The sequence below is a fragment of the Amaranthus tricolor genome, chromosome 16, assembly GCF_026212465.1.
Source record: "Amaranthus tricolor cultivar Red isolate AtriRed21 chromosome 16, ASM2621246v1, whole genome shotgun sequence".
In the NCBI taxonomy this organism is placed as follows: domain Eukaryota; kingdom Viridiplantae; phylum Streptophyta; class Magnoliopsida; order Caryophyllales; family Amaranthaceae; genus Amaranthus; species Amaranthus tricolor.
In genome coordinates this window covers 2,747,093-2,768,874 of record NC_080062.1, presented here as the reverse complement: position 1 = coordinate 2,768,874, position 21,782 = coordinate 2,747,093, and the positions used below count along the sequence as shown (strand labels likewise).

The following is a 21,782-nucleotide window of genomic DNA, read 5'->3' as shown; positions in this document are numbered from 1 at the left end:
TGATCAAGAACATGCAATGATTGCATGATTGCATCTAATCATCTATTTTGTTGTTGGCCTTCCCGTTCTAAGTTTGACTTTACTATGAACTTTATCATCATCATATCCAATGTATCCTGATTTTGAAAACTATGATCAAGATCTTGAGAGCGAAGGAAGGCGACAACTATATTCATAAAGGAGAGTGCAGTTAAAAAGTCTATCGGCTTCAACTGTTAACATTGCAAGAAAAAAGACATTTTGAGTTTTGAAATAAATACAAGAATATTTGGAATAGGTCATTAACTTATCACTCAATACTCGATCAAAAACTTACATTGGCTTCATTCCATGTAATTGCATACATTCAATGTTTTTGAGTTATGTGCACGAGCTAAACAACCTTGAGCAATCTTGATGAACATTAAGCAAAGTTTTGCTAGAAACTGAATTTATCCCTACTCGCGCTACTTGGGGTTTGTTTGAGGTGGAGGACTCGTATTACAAGCATCTCGTGTGGGGTGTTAACTTCTTAATTTTTGCTATTGAACTTATCAGCAATTGTAGCAGAAGAAATACCAAATCTGAAGCCAAAACAGTCGCAAAATTTATTCCATGTAACTTCTATGCTCATTAAAAAAATACCAATTGTCTTCTGAGCCCCACTCCGCAAACTGAATGTCCAAACTCAGACGTGCAGAATGGGTCATATGTAACATTATCGCGATAGCAATAGCCAAGGAGCTAATCTATTACAATGCACAATCTAAATATCAAGTCGCACACACAGACACCTACAAACAGTCTGATACGGAAAGATAAGAAGAGAAATGTTAAAATCAAAAGAACACAATCTTTAGAGATTAACACTCAGATACTCGTCACTACAATCACCCAAGAACAAGATATGGACATAACTCATAACAGATTATATTCAGCCTTCATAGAACAGTAAATGATAATACAACAAAAAGACAGGTTCCTTCATTGATGCTGCAACGAAACATACAGTAGCCGATGTGACAAGGGAAATGACAAGAACAAGCAAATTCAGTAATACATAAATAAATTTGAGAAAGCTGCCTGAATATATACTTCATGTGCTATAGATAGGCAATCGAAACAATCCGTTTGTCACTGAGCAATCTTGCAGATATCTTCGTATTCCACTGCTTGAAGTACTCTTCCGTCATATGCACCCTTCTCTATTTGGACCTTGGCACAGTATTTGTCCATATCAATCGAGAGCAACCTACCCTTAGATCCCCGATAAGCACCATTAACTATCCTCACCAAACCTCCAATCTGGGGAATCACAGTCTCAAGCTCGGCTTGATCCACTCTAAGAACATGTTTGATATCAAGCATCTCGATCTCACCAACATATTTATCAATAACTTTCTTCACAATCCCCTTCTTCTTATAATAGCCTTTGTCGGCCAATTTCTTGCTCATCACCTTAACAATTATTCCCTCACACAACCAATAATCCTTCCTATTAACTCGTTCCTTAACCTTCTCATCTTCTTTCATTAATTCCTCTAAAGCTGAGTTCCCAACCGAATTACCGTCATCCTTCTTAGTTCGCTTCTTCTCTCTCTCACCCTCACCAACATCTTCAAACATCACTCTCGACTCCTTCCCAATTCCCGATCCCCCAACCCTTGATGATCCTCCACCACCAAGAGCAAATGCAACTTTCCCAACCGCCATCTCCATCTCCTTCTCCTCTACCTTCTCCTTCTCACTCATCCCCCCATTCTCCCCCCCAGGCATAAGCTGTTCTGCCCGCTCAATCTGCTTCAAAATTTCCCTCTCCTTTTTATCATCCTCAGCCAGTTCGGCCTTAAGCTTCTTATTCTTCATCTTATCCTTAAAAAGGGTCTCGGAATCCCTATCAATATAAGTAATAAACCACCCTTTTGGTGTCTCCTCCACCTTACACTTCCCTGTCCTCCCTAAATACTTCACAAACTCAGTCAATGTTAACCATTTTGTCGAATTCATATGAATATGATGTCTATCAGCAATATACTCATTATAAACAACAGTAGCAGCAATCCTACTAAATCTATGGCTCCTTTTCATATGTTCTAGAAAAGTAGTTTCGAATTCCTCCGAGTATCCATCAACAATACGATCAGGGTTTTGCCCAAAAATCTGCATTTGTCTTTGATGTGATTCGCTCAGACAATGACACTTGAATCCATTCTCATCCCTACATTGTTTTTGACACATTTGGCAATACCATCGAAGTTTCTGGAGACCTTTAGCTTTTATTCGGTTTGCGATTGCTTTGGGGGTTAAAAAATCGTTCTTTCCCATTGAATTGCAATAATTGAAAACCTAAGTCAGCAGTGGCGGATCTAGGGTTCAGAGTACCAGGGACACCAAGAAATGGACGAAATTTTAAGAAAATCTTCCGGCAATATCGACAGAGTTCCGTTTGTAAAATTAACAAATAATTTTTTTATTCCTGCAAAATGACATAGAGAAACATAGTAATCCCAAGTCAAAGCCAAAATAATATAAAAACGATTAATTAACATCATCTTACAATTATCCAGTGACAAAATTTTTGTTCTATATCTTCTTCTCTTCAATACAAAAATCAAAGAAGCCTAGTACGGTGAAGACCATAATTCATCACTTTACTTTTATTATTAGTTCTGTTGCAAAATTTTAAAGAAATCAACAAGGAGAATCAGTTTATAACATTTGATTACCCCAATGCGACTCTCACCTATGCGAGGTTAGGGCTAAGATGTACACGATAATTTTATAACATAAACATTACTAATGGGAGAAAATGAACAAAATTTTATGAAAACTAACAATTGAAGCCCCTAATTTTTTGTGATTGTGCATCTTGCACCTGCCAATAACCTCCTAAAAATATAAGTGCTCGCTCTTTAAGCTACTCACCTTACTTTAATCTTTACAAATGAGTGAGTTTTAAAGCTTTTAATTTGGTTACTTAATCATCATTATCGAGACTTCAGAGCAAAAACAATGACAAAGATACTTCATCACACATATTATACTTTTCCATGAGAACTAGCAATACATACAACATATATGAATTGATAAACACATCCGACTTACGCTACACAGTATCAAGACACAACTAGAAAAGCTTCAAAAAGAAAAATTCAAGGGTTTTCTAAGAAACTCAAAGGCATAAAAATTTAGATACAACATATATAAAGTATACTGATTCGTATAAAGTATTTGATTTCGTTCAATTTGTAGTATGTTTAGATTTTTTTGGTAGTACTACTTGATTTATGTTCAATTATTCAAGATGTGTTTAGCAAGAACAATATCAAACACATAACACATTCAATGATTCAATCATACTTTGATACTCTCATTACCAATTTACCGAACACATTCACAATAATATACTAACATTCCACAAATCACAATAACATACAAATTCACAAAACCATAACTTTTGGGGATTTCAAAAATACAATTCCATACCTGAAATTCGACTGAAACACGGCAGGTCAATGGTGGTCTGACCGTCGATGGCCCTGGTGTCTTGACTTCACGGAAGGTCGCCGGTCGGCAGTAGGTGCAGCCTTTCGAATTTCGTTTGAGTAGGATTTGGGAATGGGGAATTTAATTCTGAAATTGCAACTCAAGGGAAACGAAGGACTGACTTCACGGCAATCGTCACGTCAGCAACAGCACCAGTGGTGGCTTTTCACGGCAGTTTGGCCGTCGGCCGTCGGCAACAGCACTGGGGTTTAGACTTTTAGGGTTTGGGAATGGGGATTTGAAATCTGAAACACGCGTAGAGGGATTGAGGGAGGGGGAATTCGCGTTTAATGTGTGCGAAAGAGAAGAAGATGGTCCAAAATTGTATCAGATTTCGCTAGGGTTTGATACGACGAAAGATGAAGATGAAATTGAAGGTGGTGACCGGTGAAGTTGATTGGAATTCGGTTGAAGTTCGGTTTGTACTAGTAAGGTTGCTTGTGCTTCTTGGCCTATTTGGAAATGGTGTATCGGTGAAACGACAAGCTTGAGAGAAGTCTCTCCAACAAACAAATGCATTATAAATATATATATAATTGTAAAAGGACTTTAGACTTTTGATTTTATAAAAATAAAAAATTTATAGTTAAAAACACGTAAATGTAAAAGTAACTATGTTACACAGAAAAGTAACTATGACATAAATTTTTATAATGTTCTTACTTTATAACATAGTATCCTTTTTTGTATATATAGTAAATTAATAACAAAACAAAATCAAACAAATATCATTTTCATCCTTCTTATTTTAATATCCTTCTTATTTAATCTTCCATCTCTCCCTCTATCTATATATATATATATATATATATATATATATATAGGAAGGATGGATCGAGAAGGGGTTGAAAATTAGAAGGTAAGAAGGACTCTACACCCTTGATTTCACTAACATAAAAATATATATATGGTCACGATTAAGCCAAAAACTCATAATTGTAAAAGTAACTATGTTACACAGAAAATAAACTATCAAATAATTTTTAAAATGTTCTTAATTTATAACATAGTATCCTTTTTTGTATATATAGTAACCAAAAAATATCAAACAAAAATCCTTCTCACTCTTCTCATTTTAAAATCCTTCTTATTTGATCCGACGTTTATATATATATATATATATATATATATATATATATATATATATATATATATATATATATATATATATATATATATATATATATATATATAGAAAATAAAGATGTAAGTTTAACTTTGGGCAGCTTGTATGAGCCCGTCTCACGGTGAGACGGTCTCAAACAAGACTTGTTATAATTAGATCTATTAATTAACCATGAATAATTCAACTTTGGAGGTATTGTTCTAGTAAACCCAATAATCGGTTGACTTGCTATAACAATTTTTATTTTAAAAAAATAAATTAAAATAAAATGTTGAGAAAAAACTTTAAAAAATTTTCTATTTTTTTATTATTGATTTATTTATGTAATTTTTTTTAATATTTCTCTAATTTTATATTAGTTTTCAATTTACTTTTTTTGGTGAATTACTTACTATAGTAAGTCATCGGATTACTGAAATAAATACCCTTAAAATTAAGATTATTTTTTTTTTTGTGATAATTAAAATTGAGATTATTGTAAGAAAATTATATAAATGCTAAATTATTATAGATGATTTTTCCTAAGAAAAATTACCTAAAATAATCTAACCTATTTGTGATTTTTCTACAATAATCCCACCTATTAATTAACCATGAATAATTTCATGAGTATTTTCTTGAAAGTTGAGATTATTTATAATTAATCAATAGGTGAAATTATTATAAGAAAACCACGAATATCTTAGATTATTATAGATAATTTTTCATTTTTCGTATTACTAATCAATAGTTGAAGTAGTTTGAAAGAATGAATTATAATTCTATTTTTTCTAACTGCTAAACATTCAATCTCACATGACTTGAATGAAAGGAAAAATTATATGAAAAATTACATGTCTGCAAAAAATTACCTTATATATTCTTTTGCAAAAAATTACCTAATGTGATATATTATTTTGCAAATGACTATCACTTGACGAAAAATGTTAATTGACTGTTTAGTTTGAGGGTTTGACCAATTTGAGAGGTTAAGTTGTCTACGTGACAGTATTTCATTGGTCCTCGTATTTTAAAATAATTAAAAATTAAAACACATTAATTAACAAAATAAAAATAAAAATAAAAAGATATTTGACGTCATTTTTACTCATCATAACGATTTTCTTTTCAAAAAACGAACGTCGCGATTATCCTAATGGGATAGCTCTTTCGAAAATCCGATCGAAACAAGTACTTATTCGCCTATTTTTCGATATGACAAAAAAGAGTTATCCCAGAAGGGTAATTGCGACGTTCATTTTATGATGGGTTGAAAATGACGTTAAAATTTCTTTTTCGGTTTACATGTCGAAAAATAGGCAGATAAATATTTGTTTGGACCGGATTTCTGAAAGAGTTACCCCTTTAGGATACTCGTGACGTTCGTTTTTTGAAAAAAAATCGTTATGATGGGTTAAAATGACGTCAAATATCTTTTATTTTTATTTTGTTAATTTATATGTTTAATTTTTAATTATTTTAACAAACGAGGACCAATGAGATACTACCACATGGACAACTTAAGCTCTCAAATTGGTCAATCCCTCAAACTTAACGGTCAGTAGTCATTATAGAGAAATATATCATAGTTTTTTGAAAAAAAATACATAAATATTTTTTTGCAAGTAGACTAATAAATTTCGTAATTTCTTGTAATTTTTCTAAATTAAAACTTATAAATACATCATAATCATTATTGCTCCAATCAATATGATTCCGAAAGCAGAGCAAAAAGAGACGACTTTACTCAAATTGAATCCAAAAATCTCATAAACCTCAGAGGTTTTCTCTCAATAAGTAAGAAAACAGTTGAAATAAACCTCCTTTAATTCAAAACTTGCAGCTAAAATCACTCTAAAGATCCTCAAATTACAAAACCCAGTTATAAATCTGCAAATGGAAGAAAAAGTTGTTGCTGTGATATTACTTGGTGGACCCACCAAAGGTATGTATGAATTTCATCAAAAATTAACAAAAATCAAATCTTTCCACTAAAAGATCTATACCCATTTGTTTAATTTCTTATTTTTTGGCAATATAATGTGATTTCTAAGGGTGAAATGAATTGGGTTAATTGCAGGAACTTCATTTAGACCTTTATCATTCAATATTCCAAAACCCTTGTTTCCTATTGCTGGTCATCCTATGATTCACCATCAAATCTCTGCTTGCAAAAATGTATGTTTGATTTGTGTAATCAATTTTTTTGATGACTTTTTGGGTTCAATGTTGATTGATTTACTGTTTATTTATGTGTAGATACCAAATTTGGTCCAAATCTTTCTCATTGGATTGTATGAAGAACGAGAGTTTGCTTTGTATGTGTCTTCAATCTCAAATGAGCTGAAGGTTCCTGTTAGGTGAGTTATATTTTGCTGATAAGTTGTCAAATTTATTAGTTTATGAATGAGATGTTTTGGAATAATTTGAAATGTTTAAATAGTCAATGTTTTAGTGTGTGATTTGTGTGTATTTGGGTGTTAAGTTATGTCTTTCAAGTGTGAAATGGACTTATCTTAACTAGCTATATTTGTGGTGAACTTAGGGCCCGTTTTCTCCGGCCTATTGATTATATCGAATTAATGTCAAGAACCAACTCGACCAAAAGTAGGTTAAGCTGATGGATGAGGACTAAAGATATTAGCTTTTGCTTGAGGAGCAAAGATATGCTATCACATCCCCTCATACGAGAGCCCTTTTGGGCTAGAAGCCTTGAAGTGGGGATGCAACATAGGTCTCCCTCGTAATTGGCGCGAATAAAAAAGGATGTATGCAGCCCGACCCCTTAACTTGGGCTTTTGATTGAGGCCTAAAATATGTAATATATTATTGAACTAAACTAAACCAAACTTGTTAGAACATAGTGATTAGTGTAGATGTGAGGGTGAAGGTGTTGGGAGAAACTTATTGGAACCAAAACAAACTTATTTGAGACATGTTCTTATTAAAGTTTTAAATTGAACTTGGTAGCCATTATGAACTTGTTTACCTTTGACCTATTCTTGATGAGCAAGGGTTATGCGTTGTGTTGAACTTCTGTTTGATTTTATTATTGTGCTGATTTCCTCAAAGTTGGAAACAGTGAAACATAATTTTCTAGTTAGTTTGCCTTTTAAATTCGCAATTCGCTCAAAATGGCTCAAAAATAGTCTAAAACCGACTATAATTCACTTTTTTGATTCGCAATTTGCGAGGCGACTAGCAAATCATGTGACACTAGTTGGAAATATTACTTGAGGGATTTTAATAGTTGAATATGTGTTTTTTACAATTTCCATTAGATATCTAAAAGAAGACAAACCACATGGATCGGCTGGTGGACTTTATCATTTTCAGGATTTGATTATGGAAGATGAGCCGGTATGTAACCAACTCCATGCTTATATCGGTGACAGGATCTAATTATATACACTTCTTATGTTACATAGATGGTCGATATGTTGTTTAGTGAGCCATGCTTTGTTGATTGAATTTCATGCCTTCTTAGATTTTCCTTCTACATGGAAGTGGGGGCATAATAACCTTAATATCTTTGATTTCCTTTTCACATTCGTCCATTTTTGCAGTCACATATTATTCTTCTAAATTTTGACGTCTGCTGCAGTTTCCCTCTATCCGACATGCTTGGTAATGTACATTATTGTCCTCTAATTAGTTGAAACCTTCCTATAATCTCTTGACCAGTTTCAAAATTTTGTAAGGGGGTGTATGGAAAAATAGCTTATTGGGCATTTTTAATTTATTTTGATACCAGTAGAGGGTTCGGTGGTCAAACCAGCTAATGCTAGTGTTTGGTAAACTAGCTGGTTGAAAAGCTTGTTGTTATGAATAATCTGTTTTTGAACAAGTTGATCATAGTAGCGTGTTCAAAATCAGCTGGTCAAACAAGTTAATAAAATCAGCTGGTCAAATCAGCCATTATAATCAGCTACCAGCTATCAGCCATTTGCCAAACACCCCCTAAATCTTTTTTTGATATTTGCTTGTGTGCTGTGATTTACTTAAATGGAATCTTTGAGGATAGACTAATGCCATTATCCTTTTTTGACTTGTATAGATGCTCATAAAAGTTATGGCGGTGTGGGTACATTGTTAGTAATTAAGGTTGGTACTTGAATCAGTCTTTAAAGTTACACATGATATATTCCTTTGAATCAGCTGTAACGGTACTTCTATTGCAGGTATCCGCTGAATCTGCCAACTTATTCGGTGAGTTGGTTGCTGATCCTGATAGTAAAGAGCTATTGCATTACACAGAGAAGCCCGAGACTTTTGTACGTGCCCTATTCTAGCAGCAACGATTTTCACATATGCTAGTGTAGAAACACGTGTAATGCACCGTTTTGTGTATATATTAACTCAGTAATTTTGAAAATTATCAACAAAATATTATGCAGTATATTATATTATCTAATTTACTCAATTTAACTATAAATAAATGCTAATCAAGGATACTTTAACGGTAGAGTTATTGGTCAAGATCAAATGTCATGTCATTTTTCTTTAGCCAATAAATGCGTTTCATTTGGCAAATTCTCTTTAGTTGTGACACTTGGAATTTTCCAAACTTTTTAGTATAATGTATGATTGAATTTTTATGCCTCATCATAATCTCTGGTCTCTATGTGTGCAGGTTAGTGATTTGATAAACTGTGGCATATATGTATTTACACCAGAAATTTTTTCGGCTATCCGAGGTGTACTTGCAAACCGGGAAGACAAAGGTGAATTCCGGTCTCTATGCAGCCTTTTTATTAAACGAAAAGAAAGTATCACGCAGCCATCGACTGTCAACCCTATGCTGTTTTATTCTTTACACATTTGCAGTGTGTAAGTAAGTTGTAGTTAGTGTTAATTTTAGTACATATTGATGTACATCAGTAGGGCTGTAGGGGTGTTCAAAACTGGGTAACCGACATTTCGGGTATCTGGAAAGCCGGGTACCTATTTTACGGCCCGTGTCCTGAACCAATTTATTCGGGTACCCGGATCAATCGGGTCAGGACACCGAGTACCCGGTTTTATTTGTGGTGATTTTTTTAACGTAAATGTACATGCATAGAGATCAACTTCCTTTATGTAGCAATGATGACGGTCTAGGAGAGTTGGAAGACGGAAGACCATACCCCGATCAGATCTTCTCTATGATTGTTTAGATTAATTCCATGGACTATGGACAAATTTCCTTTCCTTAATTGTTTCGTATTGTCCTCAATGCGATACTGAATTTGAAATATTCACAGTATCGCAATTGTTTAGGCCGGTTGTGAGGACCTATACTAATTCAGAGATTTGATGTGAAATTTTTATCCACTAGTTAATTTTTGGTTCTCTTCCTGCTCAGGATCTTTAGGCCGGTTGTCCAGCTACGAGTCATTTCATTCGGCAACAAGGTATGAGACCATTACTATGCCAGTTTGACGTTTGGTATGCAATTGTTTTATTTTAATTATATCGTTTGAACTCAAAAAAGTTTTTATTATAGCTGTTTATGTAGTTTGCCTATATTTTCAATAGTCTCGTGTAGTGTCACATGATTTTCTAATCTTCCCACGAATCACAAAATCGAAATAAGCGGATCGTGGTCAGTTGTGGACCCATATTAAGCGAATTGTGAATTCTAAGAACATATTAGTTATCGAATTATGTTACACTCTCGTGCACGGTGCACCCTTGATATGACTGTTGTTTCTTCTATGACTCCATTTCTAGCTTAGTTTATAAATGTAGTAACGGTTGCGATCGTGGTAACCAAACAGCGATGCAGTAACAAGAGTGATGCAGTTATAAGATAACCCTTGAATTTTGATACGCCCAAAATACTTTTTTTTTTTTACACCTTTACAACACAAGAAATATTGACTTCGTTTATTTTGAAAGCCTTTACAACACGGTCAATGCGATGCGAAGCAACCTTGTTTTTGCAGTATGCTTTCTAGGATACTTGGAATTTACGTGTTGGCTACCAACTCAATCTTTAAAGTTGATCTTTAGGCATTAGAATGAATGAATTTATATTCTCTTTGTCGTCGTTTATATAATAGACTGATTGAGTGCTGATACAAAAACCTTAAAAGGGCGATCCCTGCAGATTTCGTAAGATTAGACCAAGATATTCTCTCGCCTTTGGCCGGAAAGAAAAAGTTATATACCTATGAAACCTTAGACTTCTGGGAGCAGATCAAGACTCCTGGGTACGTTTCTCGACAAATTTCTCCTTTTGCAATAATATTCTACGAGTCGAAACCTGGTCCGTCACGTTTCTAACATATGATCATGTTTGACTTTAAACAGCATGTCTTTGAAATGCTCGAAATTGTACCTCGCTCGATTTCAGCATACCGCTCCCAATCTTCTGGCTAATGGGAATGGTATTAAGAATGCTACAATAGTCGGTGATGTTTATATTCACCCGTCAGCTAAAGTACATTCGACCGCAAAGGTAACAGAAATGCTTTTCTTTCCGTAATATCTGATTCACGTACTGCATCTGTCGGAAAACCACCCTAGACTGCAATATTATCAGGAAAATCTTGTTTAAAAAACTAGTATGTAGGGTTCGTATTATTCACATAACAATCCGTTCAGATAGCGAAACAGTGTTGCATGATTTGCTTATCTCCTCGCGAATCGAAAAAGCGAATTATGGTCAGTTTTGGGCTATTCTTGGGCAAATTTGAGCGAATCGCGAATTCAAAAAGCGAATTAGCTAGTGAATCATGTTACATTGGTTTCGAACCATCCCATAAAAGTCACAACCTTGAATGAAATCAACTACTACATGCATAATATGCGACTTGTGAGTTGTTTTGATTAGGGTTTTAGTTGCGGGTGGTTTCTAGAGTTACTTACTCACATAAAGTTCGTTTTCACTTCTTTTTTCTCAATTTAACCTCATTAGCGGTATAATATGATTCGCTAGCTAAGTTAAATTCGACCATAGTTCTTTTTATTTTTTTTTGATTCACGATTCGCGATAAGATTAGCAAATCATATGACACTGCTCATTAGTCAATACACTTAATCTGAATTTTGTTTTACCGACCGAACTGAATTCTATCAGAGAATAAAGCAAAGTCTGATGTATTCATTTTCTAACAGCATCAGATATCTAATACTTCTATTACTTTTTTTTGCACAGATTGGTTCAAATGTGTCGATATCAGCTAATGTTCGCATAGGTCCCGGTGTAAGACTTGTAAACTGCATCATTTTGGATGATGTCGAGATTCAGGTACCGAAATATGATATTTGATTTGATGAAAATCATTCTGCCAAACATCGTACTGTTATAACTTACAATGTGGCTTGATAGTTGATTCTTTTCGATCCTTCCGCAGGAAAATGCACTTGTTATGCATGCTATTATCGGATGGAAATCCTTGGTAGGGAGATGGTCTCGTGTTCAGGTAATATGTTGGATTGTTTAGGAACGTAGTCCTCCGAATCCTTAAATGATAGATTTGGATGTAATAAGGGTCGGAATACCATAATTATCTTTTACGTTTTTTTTTTTTTGTTTTTCTCATTATATATATCCCGTTTGATTTTTATCATTATTCATCTATTAACGTGGATTTATATTTTACTCTTAATCTATAAGTTAAAACATAGTCAAGTGGGATCTGTTTATTTCGACTCAATTTAAATTTAATTAATATCGAATTTTAAAACCTTTTAGATTTACATAATTAGATGTATTTAACAATTGAATTAGTGCAATAGCTTACAAAACCAAATAAGACATTTGTAGAAAAATGGATGGAGTATCGGAATTCTAAGTTAAAAAAATCACAAGAGATGATACGCGAAGTTCTATTGTTAGCACGATAAGCATACACTAAAGTTCATAACGTAAATTTTATTGAATCTTCATTCAGGGTGATGGCGACTATGACTCTAAGCTTGGAGTAGCAATTCTCGGTAATGCCTTGTCTCTTTCTTTGTTATGCTTATCTTTGGTTTACGACTTGGCATTTTTAATCTTAACCTATGTTACTTGGACTCGGATACTGAATGTCGGATACCGGTATGTTTCCAAGTGTCAAATATGTTTAAATATTCAATTTTACGCCTAAAATGAAGAGTCTAAGTGCCATACTAGTGTCCAAGCATTAAGGATCGGTCACGGGTATGTGAAGCAAAATGAAAGTCTGAGTAACATAGGTCTTAACCCGCACCTTGGTTTGTGACCTAGTAAATGATTGTATTCATGCAGGAGAATCAGTGACAGTAGAAGACGAAGTTGTGGTCATTAAGTGCATTGTTCTTCCGAACAAGATTCTTAACGTGAGCATGCAAGAGGAGATAATTTTATAGTTTGAAAGTGTTATCTCTTATTATCGTAAGTAGTCGTAAAAGAGTGCAAAGCTTGAAGTAGGTAGACGGAAAACATTTTTGATTGAAATCGAGACATTGGAGCAAGTCGGTGTGCTTCTGTTTGCACGAAGTCGTAATAGTTTGAAAAGTTTTAGCTGGCGTAACGCCCTAAGAAACGGACTTTCTAATTTCTCGTAGAGCTTGTCAAAAGCCGATATTCCATTTATGGATGCATCATTACCTTTGAGTCACAATGAAAAAGAACGCTAAAGTTATTTTTATTTTCTACACTATTGTGCTTTGTGGTATCTACGGATCTCGTCTTTCGTATCATGCTACCATGGTTCAAAGGCAAAAAACCAAAAATGTTTCCGGATAGACTTGTATTAGTATGATATGTATAAAAATATAACTTAAAAAAATAATATAAGTATATATTATCGTGATTAAATCTATCGAATATATGATTTTTTTAAAGCAAAAATTAAATACTAATTTATTGAATGCATTACTTTTTCATTCAGTTTATTATATCAAATTCTAGTTTAGACATACGAAATTGTTGTAAATAAATTATATCAATACTTTACCTAATTTAGCTCCAATTTTTTTAAAAAAATCAGATTCTAAATTAGGTAAATATTGTCATGTAATCAACTATAATTTACTAAAATTATTTATTTGTCAAGGGTTCCTTAAGGAATACATTTGTCATTTTAATATGTAATGATATAATTTATTTATGGATAATAATAATAATTTGACGAACAATAAAATGCATATTATTTTTTTAACTTCTCCCTATTATGCGAGTTTATTTTTGAAAAGTGTAGTTGATAAAAAAAGAGTATGTTATATTATATAATTAAAAGTTTCATTGATATTGCTTGACAATGAAAACATATAAAATTTATAATAGGTTGATGACGATGCTAGACAGTAAGATTTAACATCTTAGAGCAGCAGAAATAAGAAATTTAATCACCTTGTAAGGCTAAAATCAAATGTTTACTGTTTAATCTACAATAACTAACCTATACATCTCTAAATACAGAAAACTATCCAACTGGTCTGCTCATAACCAAACTTCCTACATAAAAACCTGTAAATCATAAACCACAATGGTCCCACATATCTGCCACACGACCGAGAAGCCGGCAGCATCAGCACATCATTTTTGATCGGGAGTCCTAAGCGCTGGCCCGCTGCTGGGTGTATGACGAGGGACGGCAGTGTTTCAAGGGCGCTCGTCTCGGGTCAAAACTGCAAAATGTAAGAGAATAAACGAAATAGTTAGCGTGCTTCTCGGTGAGGCCGTAGCTCAAGCTTGTATGCCTGTATTTCCATGGGAGGGATGACGACATGCCCCTCTTGAACGACATCTCCAGACAGCTCGGTATAACCAAGCATCTCGGTATCTTCGTGTAGGAGATTCAACGATGACGCTTTTATGTGCATGACATCCATGTCTTTGAACAAGTTGAAAAGATTAACAGGTTCGTCGGCTAGTTTTGTGCACCGAGATCTAGCCGTTCGACAGTAGGACGAATCCCAACCCAACCTTTGGAAGAGAAGAACAAATCTCGGGTCTTCTACCGAATGCTCCGAGGACACAAATTTCGAAGGCTGAGGAACTTTGAAGTCCACAATATGCAAATCACACGGCAAAGAGGCTAAAGGGGTTAAGAATCGTGTTACGGGTGGTTGCGGGGCTAGTTCTTGTGCTTTCTTTGAGATGAAAGTGTGTATAGGATAATTTAAGTGCGATCCAATGCAATGGGATAACAATGACGGGTTTAGAGGAAGGGAATTTGAGCTCGGGTTGAGTACCGAAGAAATATTGGACTCGGGAAGAATGTGAAATACTATGGTCATTGGACGGTTGTCGGTCACCCCTTGCCCTAGACCACGTCCATCATCACTCAGCAGACGCCGATCAAGCATAATCTCTAGCCATCCATTTTTAAGGCTAGCAACACCCAAAGACTGACGCGAGTGAATGGTAAAACGACGACCGTCTACTCCTTGCATGAATGCAAGAGAAGGCATCGGGTAATAATTTCCCTGCACGGGAATCTTATCATACGTTTCTCTCCGACTCATCTGAAAACCGTTTAAATCAGAAAAGAAAATTCTCTTATTCTTGATATCAGTCTTGTACCTAACGATCAACTCCTTGTCGTCAAACTGATCACCAAGAAATTCAATGTGATACTCCTTTTCGATGATAAACTCCTGGATGGTATTTTCTCCATCGTAGACTCGAGTACTGTGAGAAATTGGCGAGGTGTCCCAACGAGTCTTCGGATAAGAAAACACTTCCTGCATCAAGGAACCTGTGCTAACCACCAACTGCCCACCAGCTTCGATAAACGGTTGTGCATCACCCACGGGCTTAAACAGGTAGGCCCCACTTCCTTGACTAGAATACATGCTTATCTCCTCGCCCACACTCGTTAGGGAGCCATCCGTGTTAGCAACTTTGTTCAATAACCCGGTATTCGCGTTGAATGTAAGAGTCCGGTGACGATTCTGAATTACCACCTCATCCCCCTCGATTTTCGAGCAAGAATATGGGGACGGACAAGATAAGTCGTCGGAATTCGATGAAATTTTCAAGTTGGACAACTTTGCTTTCTCGCAATGTCCCGCTCCATGGACAATATAATACATGTGAAGCCCCATAGCAGGAATTGAAGCCTTCCAGTGGACACGATGCCTCCCTGTGAATACTCGGTCCTTCTGATGCTGCATTTCAGGAGAAACCTGGCTCGTAACGCATGTCCAGTTGGAGTCCAAGACACTTACATCAGGCCTGTCGACAATCACCATTACAATCTCGCTTCTCGTTTGAGCCAGAGGATTAAAAATGACCACGGATATTGCAGATCCTTCTTGAACAACAATGCCCTTGTGAATCGGCTGGGCATCGTATTTGGATCTCACAAGTTCCGGCTCAAATTGAGATGGGTTTTGCTCATTTTTCTCAAACCGAATGCCTAGCAACGCTTCGATTGCTTTAGACATGAAAATTTGTAAATCCTGCAACGATGTATGCATTCGTGTTCCATAATCCCGAACCACGTGATTCTTGGCTGTACCCGTCACCCCATCATGATGCTGAAAGAGAGCTAAATTCCGCCTTGCAGCTGTCAACTTGTGTGCATAACTCGTCGGCAACTTCTCACACTGAGCTCTATGACAACGGCCGAGTAGCAGTGCCATCAACATTTCGGAGGCACGAAGCGTGTGCTCCAACACACGATCAACAGCCTTGAAGAAAGGCCTTGAAACATAGTACCCGCTCCAGTAATCTTGCTGCCGATCGGAATAAGTAAAGAAATCACCGGATAAAGACGGAAAACCTTCAATCTCACCAGATCCGACCTCGCCTGGAAGTGAATAGTTCACTCTCTCAGCTTCCTCCCGAAGGGTTCGGAAGTAATCGTCCAAAGTGCCAAACTTTGCCTCGGCGTTTAAGCTAGGATTGGAATTAATGTAATCAAATAACATCTGGTAATTCCTGAACTGTGCCTCGGCTTCGTCAATGCTGACGTAACGAAAGTCGTCTCCTAGGGGAATCAGAAGTGTGTTTGTTCTGTACAAGGTTGATTTCTTTCGATACTGATCCAAAAGTTTTCCTACCCTTTCCTGCACATTTTCTTGATTGGTCTCGATGGGATGCTGACCCCACGGGCAGAGTTCGTAAATGAAACCTCGCATACGAGCAAAATCAAATTGGCAACAAATTGCTGGCTCGGGCCCACAAGTATGGGGAACATCATAAGAATAGAAGGGCATCATATGCACAAAAATATCGGTAGTTTCCATAGAATCCCAGCTCTGCCGCCAGACGAATTCCAAGTTTTTATGCAAGGCGAGCTCCTTTTTAAGCTCGTAATGGGTTCGTTGTATCAACATGTTCTCAAAGCCCATGCGTCGGAGAAGATACGCCATTGTAGGAGAATATCCGAAAGGATCAATTGCCCAAGCATTTCTAGGAATCACTCCAATGGTCTCATTCAGCCACATATTACCCTCTGTAATCTGGCCAATAAAACAGATAATCAGGAGCGGAAAAATAAAACGAGTAACAGCGAGATCAGCAATGACTAAAGTTGATGCATAAAATCATGATAAATTCGTACTTAAAAACATAATCAAAAATGGCGGGATGTCATTGGATCATTAAAAAATATACAAATAAAAATAAATGAGTTTGACAAAAAAATCGCTAGCATCTTGAGGCGGGATGGGAAACAAGGGGAAAGTGCAAAAAGATGCTTTTTCTCGATCTTTCACAAAAATAGCAATGGGGAAGGAACAAGAATGACCTATCTTAATCTTTAGTTATTTGAAAAATATCATACCTTTAATTTTTCGAGGGGGCTTTAAACGCAAAAGAAGACAATAAAAGGGTACGCAAGGGGGTTTAAACATGAAAAAAAGAACATAAAAAGAATTCTCACCTGCTCGATGATAGCGTAATAATGTGAATTAGCCTGTCACAATGAGGAAACAAAAGTTAGCTCAATAGCAAAGAAAAAGATAGATACTTCATTTATCCCTCTCATTTAGCACCGGTGAAATTAGTGAAAAGGGAAATGGGATTGAAGAGTAAGAAAAAAAACGGAGGATGATAGAAATCAGTGCGTAAGATGGATAGAAAGAATAAGTCTGTGGATGAAATTAAGAAAAAGGAGAGTGGGACCACTACCACAATATGAAGGGTTGCAAAATCAGTTGGACAGACTCAAATACAAAGTGTTGCAAATTGAGTGGGACAGGGACAAGGGAGTATTTCACTTGTACGAAAAAGACCGAAGTCGCGATATCTTTTCATTACTACAAAGTTTGGATTACTTAAATGAAAACCACTTTACTACGCAAATTATTGACAAAATATACTAAAAAATCCATAACTATTAGGTCAAATGTCAAAAACATTACCTCGTCATTCATTACCCAACCACCGCCGACAATTTCTAGTTGTCCATTCTTCACTAAATTTGTAAAAGCTTCCCTTTTACTCTCTGAAGAATCCCTCCACCACCTCTCCAAGTATGACATCTCCTCCCATATAAACTTGCGTCGTGGATCCTGCAAAACCAAGGTTCGAAAGAAATATTGAATGATAATTGAAATTCTATATAAACTTGAGGTTGAGGCATGAGTAATGTAAGACTATTTGAAACGTTATTTCATAAAATAAAAGAATATTATGTTTGCAAAATAAACTTGTCCATTCAAAAACAAGCAGCATAAGAATCTCATTTGAAAATTTTCAATCATTCACCAGACCATAACTTCAAACCTACAGTGTGCTAAAATACAGCGTAGAAAATCCTCAGGTCCTTCAAAAACTTAACATAATTGAGCTCATAAAACCCACCTTAATCCTGACATAGTAAGACTTGTTACTACTTCCTTGTAGCAAGATCCATACTAAATCATGTACATGCTCCTCCTTGGCTCACCCATAGTGTAAAAATGTGGTAACAGACGCGATCGTGGTAACAGAATGATAATGCGATAACGAGAGTGATGCAGTTATCATAAAGCCTAAATATCAGTCGAAACCATAAGGTATCCCTCGATACGGCCCAAAACACGTTTTTTACCCCGGGAAATATTGGTTCGTCGTTTTTGAAAACCTTTACAATGTGGACGATGCGATGCGGCCTTGTTTTTACACTATGGCCTCACCCTTGACTCATACTCTAAAAGTTCTGCTCATAAACATCAGATTTAGCCCCCTCAAGTCAGAATCTATTTATTCCATGAAGCAATGAGGACCTACATAGCTCGACTTTCAATAAATAATTGGATAAAGAAATAACAAAAGAACACATAATCCACCAAACATAATTGGCCATCCAACCAAAAGCTCGAGTTTGAATAAGTTACACCAATGTCACCTAATCACCAAGGACTTTTTCTTATGAACTTTATAGGGGTAAATCAAACTAAACTTATTAGAAGCTAGTGTACTATACTGTATCAAAAAAGAACTTATTGGGTGAGAAAATCATGGGCGAATCCAAAAGAATTTATTGTCTGGGCAATATTATAAAACCCATCAATCATTATGTATCAAAGAAAATGAATTGTCCTTGTGTAATTGGTTGAAAACGCCTTGTCAAAGCGCATAAAAGGCTGTGGGTTAGAACATTGAACATCATTTAAACATACTACTTTATTTTTCATGTCCCGAGCCATGGCCATGCCAGCCCAAGTCTAGATACGCCCCTGGAGAAAATGTGAAGGTGAACATGATGAGAAAACATATTGCCCTAATAGATCTGAATATAAGTCTAGATGAACAGGTTCAGGTATACGATTAAAAATTAAGGCCACTTTGGACGAACTGCAACTTCATACAGTGAGTTGGGCAAAACCAATCCATTCAACACAGAAATGGAGTAAAGTAAAAAAACACATAATTCAACAAGACCACCAAAATTAGCACCATAAAACTGCTCCAAACATATTAACATATCATTTTCGAGAGGGATTCAACCAAAGGATAGTAAGGAATATGATCTGAAAGTTCATTGACATGAAAACCCAACAAAAGCCATCAAAATTTACACCGCAAAACCCCCATCAAAACACTAAAAATCTCACTTTTGAGAGGGATTTAACTACACAATATTATCAAAAATATGATCATAATGTTCAGCAAGCAAAATGAAAATCCAACAAAATCCCATCAAAACTAAAAACACAAAACCCCATCAAAACACTAAAAATCTCACCTTTGAGAGGGATTCAACTATACAATAGTATCAAAAATATGATCATAATGATCATCAACAAAATAATCCAACAAAGACCCATCAAAATTAACACCACAAAACCCCATCAAAACACTAGAAATCTCACCTTTGAGAGGGGTTCAACTACACAATAGTATCAAAAATATGATCATAATGCTCATCAACAAAAAAATTCCAACAAAAACCCATCAAAATTAACACCACAAAACCTCATCAAAACACTAGAAATCTCACCTTTGAGAGGGGTTCAACTACACAATAGTATTAAAAATATGATCATAATGCTCATCAACAAAAAAATTCCAACACAAACCCATCAAAATTAACACCACAAAACCCCAATCCCATCAAAACTAAAAACACAAAACCCCATCAAAACACTAAAAATCTCACCTTTGAGAGGGATTCAACTATACAATAGTATCAAAAATATGATCATAATGATCATCAACAAAATAATCCAACAAAGACCCATCAAAATTAACACCACAAAACCCCATCAAAACACTAGAAATCTCACCTTTGAGAGGGGTTCAACTACACAATAGTATCAAAAATATGATCATAATGCTCATCAACAAAAAAATTCCAACAAAAACCCATCAAAATTAACACCACAAAACCCCATCAAAACACTAGAAATCTCACCTTTGAGAGGGGTTCAACTACACAATAGTATTAAAAATATGATCATAATGAGCATCAACAGTAAAAAAAACAAAATACAACAAAAACCCATGGAAATTAACACCACAAAACCCCATCAAAACACTAAAAATCTCACCTTTGATAGAGACTCCACGATAGTATCAAGAATATGACGAGATTGACGATCATAATACTCATCAACAGTAAATTTCCAGCCAGGATCATTATGAGAATGAGGAACAACAAAGATCTTCAATTTCTCATTATCCCATTCATTTCCTTTATAAGTAACTCTCCAACCTTGCTTCCATGGCCCACCATCAACATCTAGAAACTCAATCTTTTCATACAGATCTTTGGTAGTAATATCAACAGAAGCAGCAGATGAAACGACGTCGTTAAGAGAAGCAGATGGGAGTTTTCTAAGATTAGGCTTTCTGGGCCTGGTGGTCGAATACCGCCGGGAAAAACGAGGGGTGGAGAGAGAAAATGGACCGAACCGGAAAAGGGCAGCTAAGAAAAGGAGGAGGGAAAGTGATAAGCCGATGGTGAAGTAGTGGGCCCATATAAAGTCTCTTAATTGGGCTCGCCGGCGGGTTTTCCGGGGAAGTTTGGATTTGGAAGTTGGGGTGGTGGGGGTGGTTGTAGGGAGGAATGAGCGGGCCCACCCGCCGCCAGCAACTCTGCTGCGGTTACCTAGGTAAGAGGATATGGGCATGGCGGAAAGATTGAATGAAGAGAAGAAAAAAGATCTAAAATTTTCAATATTGGTTGTATTTTAAGTTTATGCATTAGTCTACTTGGAAAAATTAGTTCTACGTGGGAGAAGAGTAGAAAACCATCGTGAAATCTTGACAATTCAGCTAATCTCTTGAGACACAGGCACAATCTATTAAAATTTAATGTTTATTTATTATATTTTCAATGCCTATTTATATTATTTTTAATGGTTGCTTATTATATTTTTAATGTTTACTTACAATATATTAAATGCCTACTTATATTATTTTTAATGCTTACTTACAATATTTCAAAAGATATATAATGGGTTGGCCCATTTAGAGATGGTCTCTCATAAAAATTTATGTTGACAATTTGTATCATGTTGCAAATCTAGTATGAAACTGTCTCATTGTAAAATAATTTTTTTATATTATTAAATAATTTTTTGTGAAAAAAAAATATTTCACAATTCAATATTATAGTTTTTTAATCTGTTTAATTGATATTGCTTGATAAGCAATATTAGATATATAATTTATCTATTTGATAGTTAAATTTAATCCTTTTTAAAATGATAGAAAATCTACTTAACTCGATGGTTAGAAACTACATTCATACGGAAAAATCATTGATTTAAATACAATAGGGGTAAAACTTATTAAATATACTCGATTTGGAGTAAC

General features: G+C 35.4%; 3 protein-coding genes across 3 annotated transcripts; 1 reads left to right on the top strand and 2 right to left on the bottom strand.

Moving 5' to 3' along the window:
• Positions 1-871: 871 nt before the first annotated feature.
• LOC130802924 (KIN17-like protein) lies at positions 872-4,026 on the bottom strand. Its single transcript, XM_057667043.1, has 2 exons — positions 3,466-4,026; positions 872-2,455 (listed from the first exon to the last, which is right to left on the bottom strand). Exon 2 carries the CDS (start codon positions 2,302-2,304, stop codon positions 1,114-1,116), a length of 1,191 nt encoding a protein of 396 aa, XP_057523026.1. The 5' UTR covers positions 2,305-2,455; positions 3,466-4,026; the 3' UTR covers positions 872-1,113.
• Positions 4,027-6,453: 2,427 nt separating this feature from the next.
• Positions 6,454-13,426, top strand: LOC130802357 (uncharacterized). Its single transcript, XM_057666329.1, has 15 exons — positions 6,454-6,575; positions 6,711-6,808; positions 6,890-6,990; positions 7,912-7,990; positions 8,197-8,257; positions 8,688-8,734; positions 8,812-8,904; positions 9,264-9,354; positions 9,975-10,023; positions 10,708-10,824; positions 10,925-11,072; positions 11,772-11,864; positions 11,971-12,039; positions 12,511-12,553; positions 12,849-13,426. Exons 1-15 carry the CDS (start codon positions 6,527-6,529, stop codon positions 12,947-12,949), a joined length of 1,239 nt encoding a protein of 412 aa, XP_057522312.1. The 5' UTR covers positions 6,454-6,526; the 3' UTR covers positions 12,950-13,426.
• A 383-nt stretch (positions 13,427-13,809) lies between these two features.
• LOC130802356 (alpha-mannosidase 2) lies at positions 13,810-21,193 on the bottom strand. The gene is made up of 4 exons (XM_057666328.1): positions 20,513-21,193; positions 17,900-18,049; positions 17,419-17,451; positions 13,810-16,996 (listed from the first exon to the last, which is right to left on the bottom strand). The coding sequence occupies exons 1-4, from the start codon at positions 21,092-21,094 to the stop codon at positions 14,243-14,245; spliced, it is 3,519 nt and encodes a 1,172-aa protein (XP_057522311.1). The 5' UTR covers positions 21,095-21,193; the 3' UTR covers positions 13,810-14,242.
• Positions 21,194-21,782: the final 589 nt, after the last annotated feature.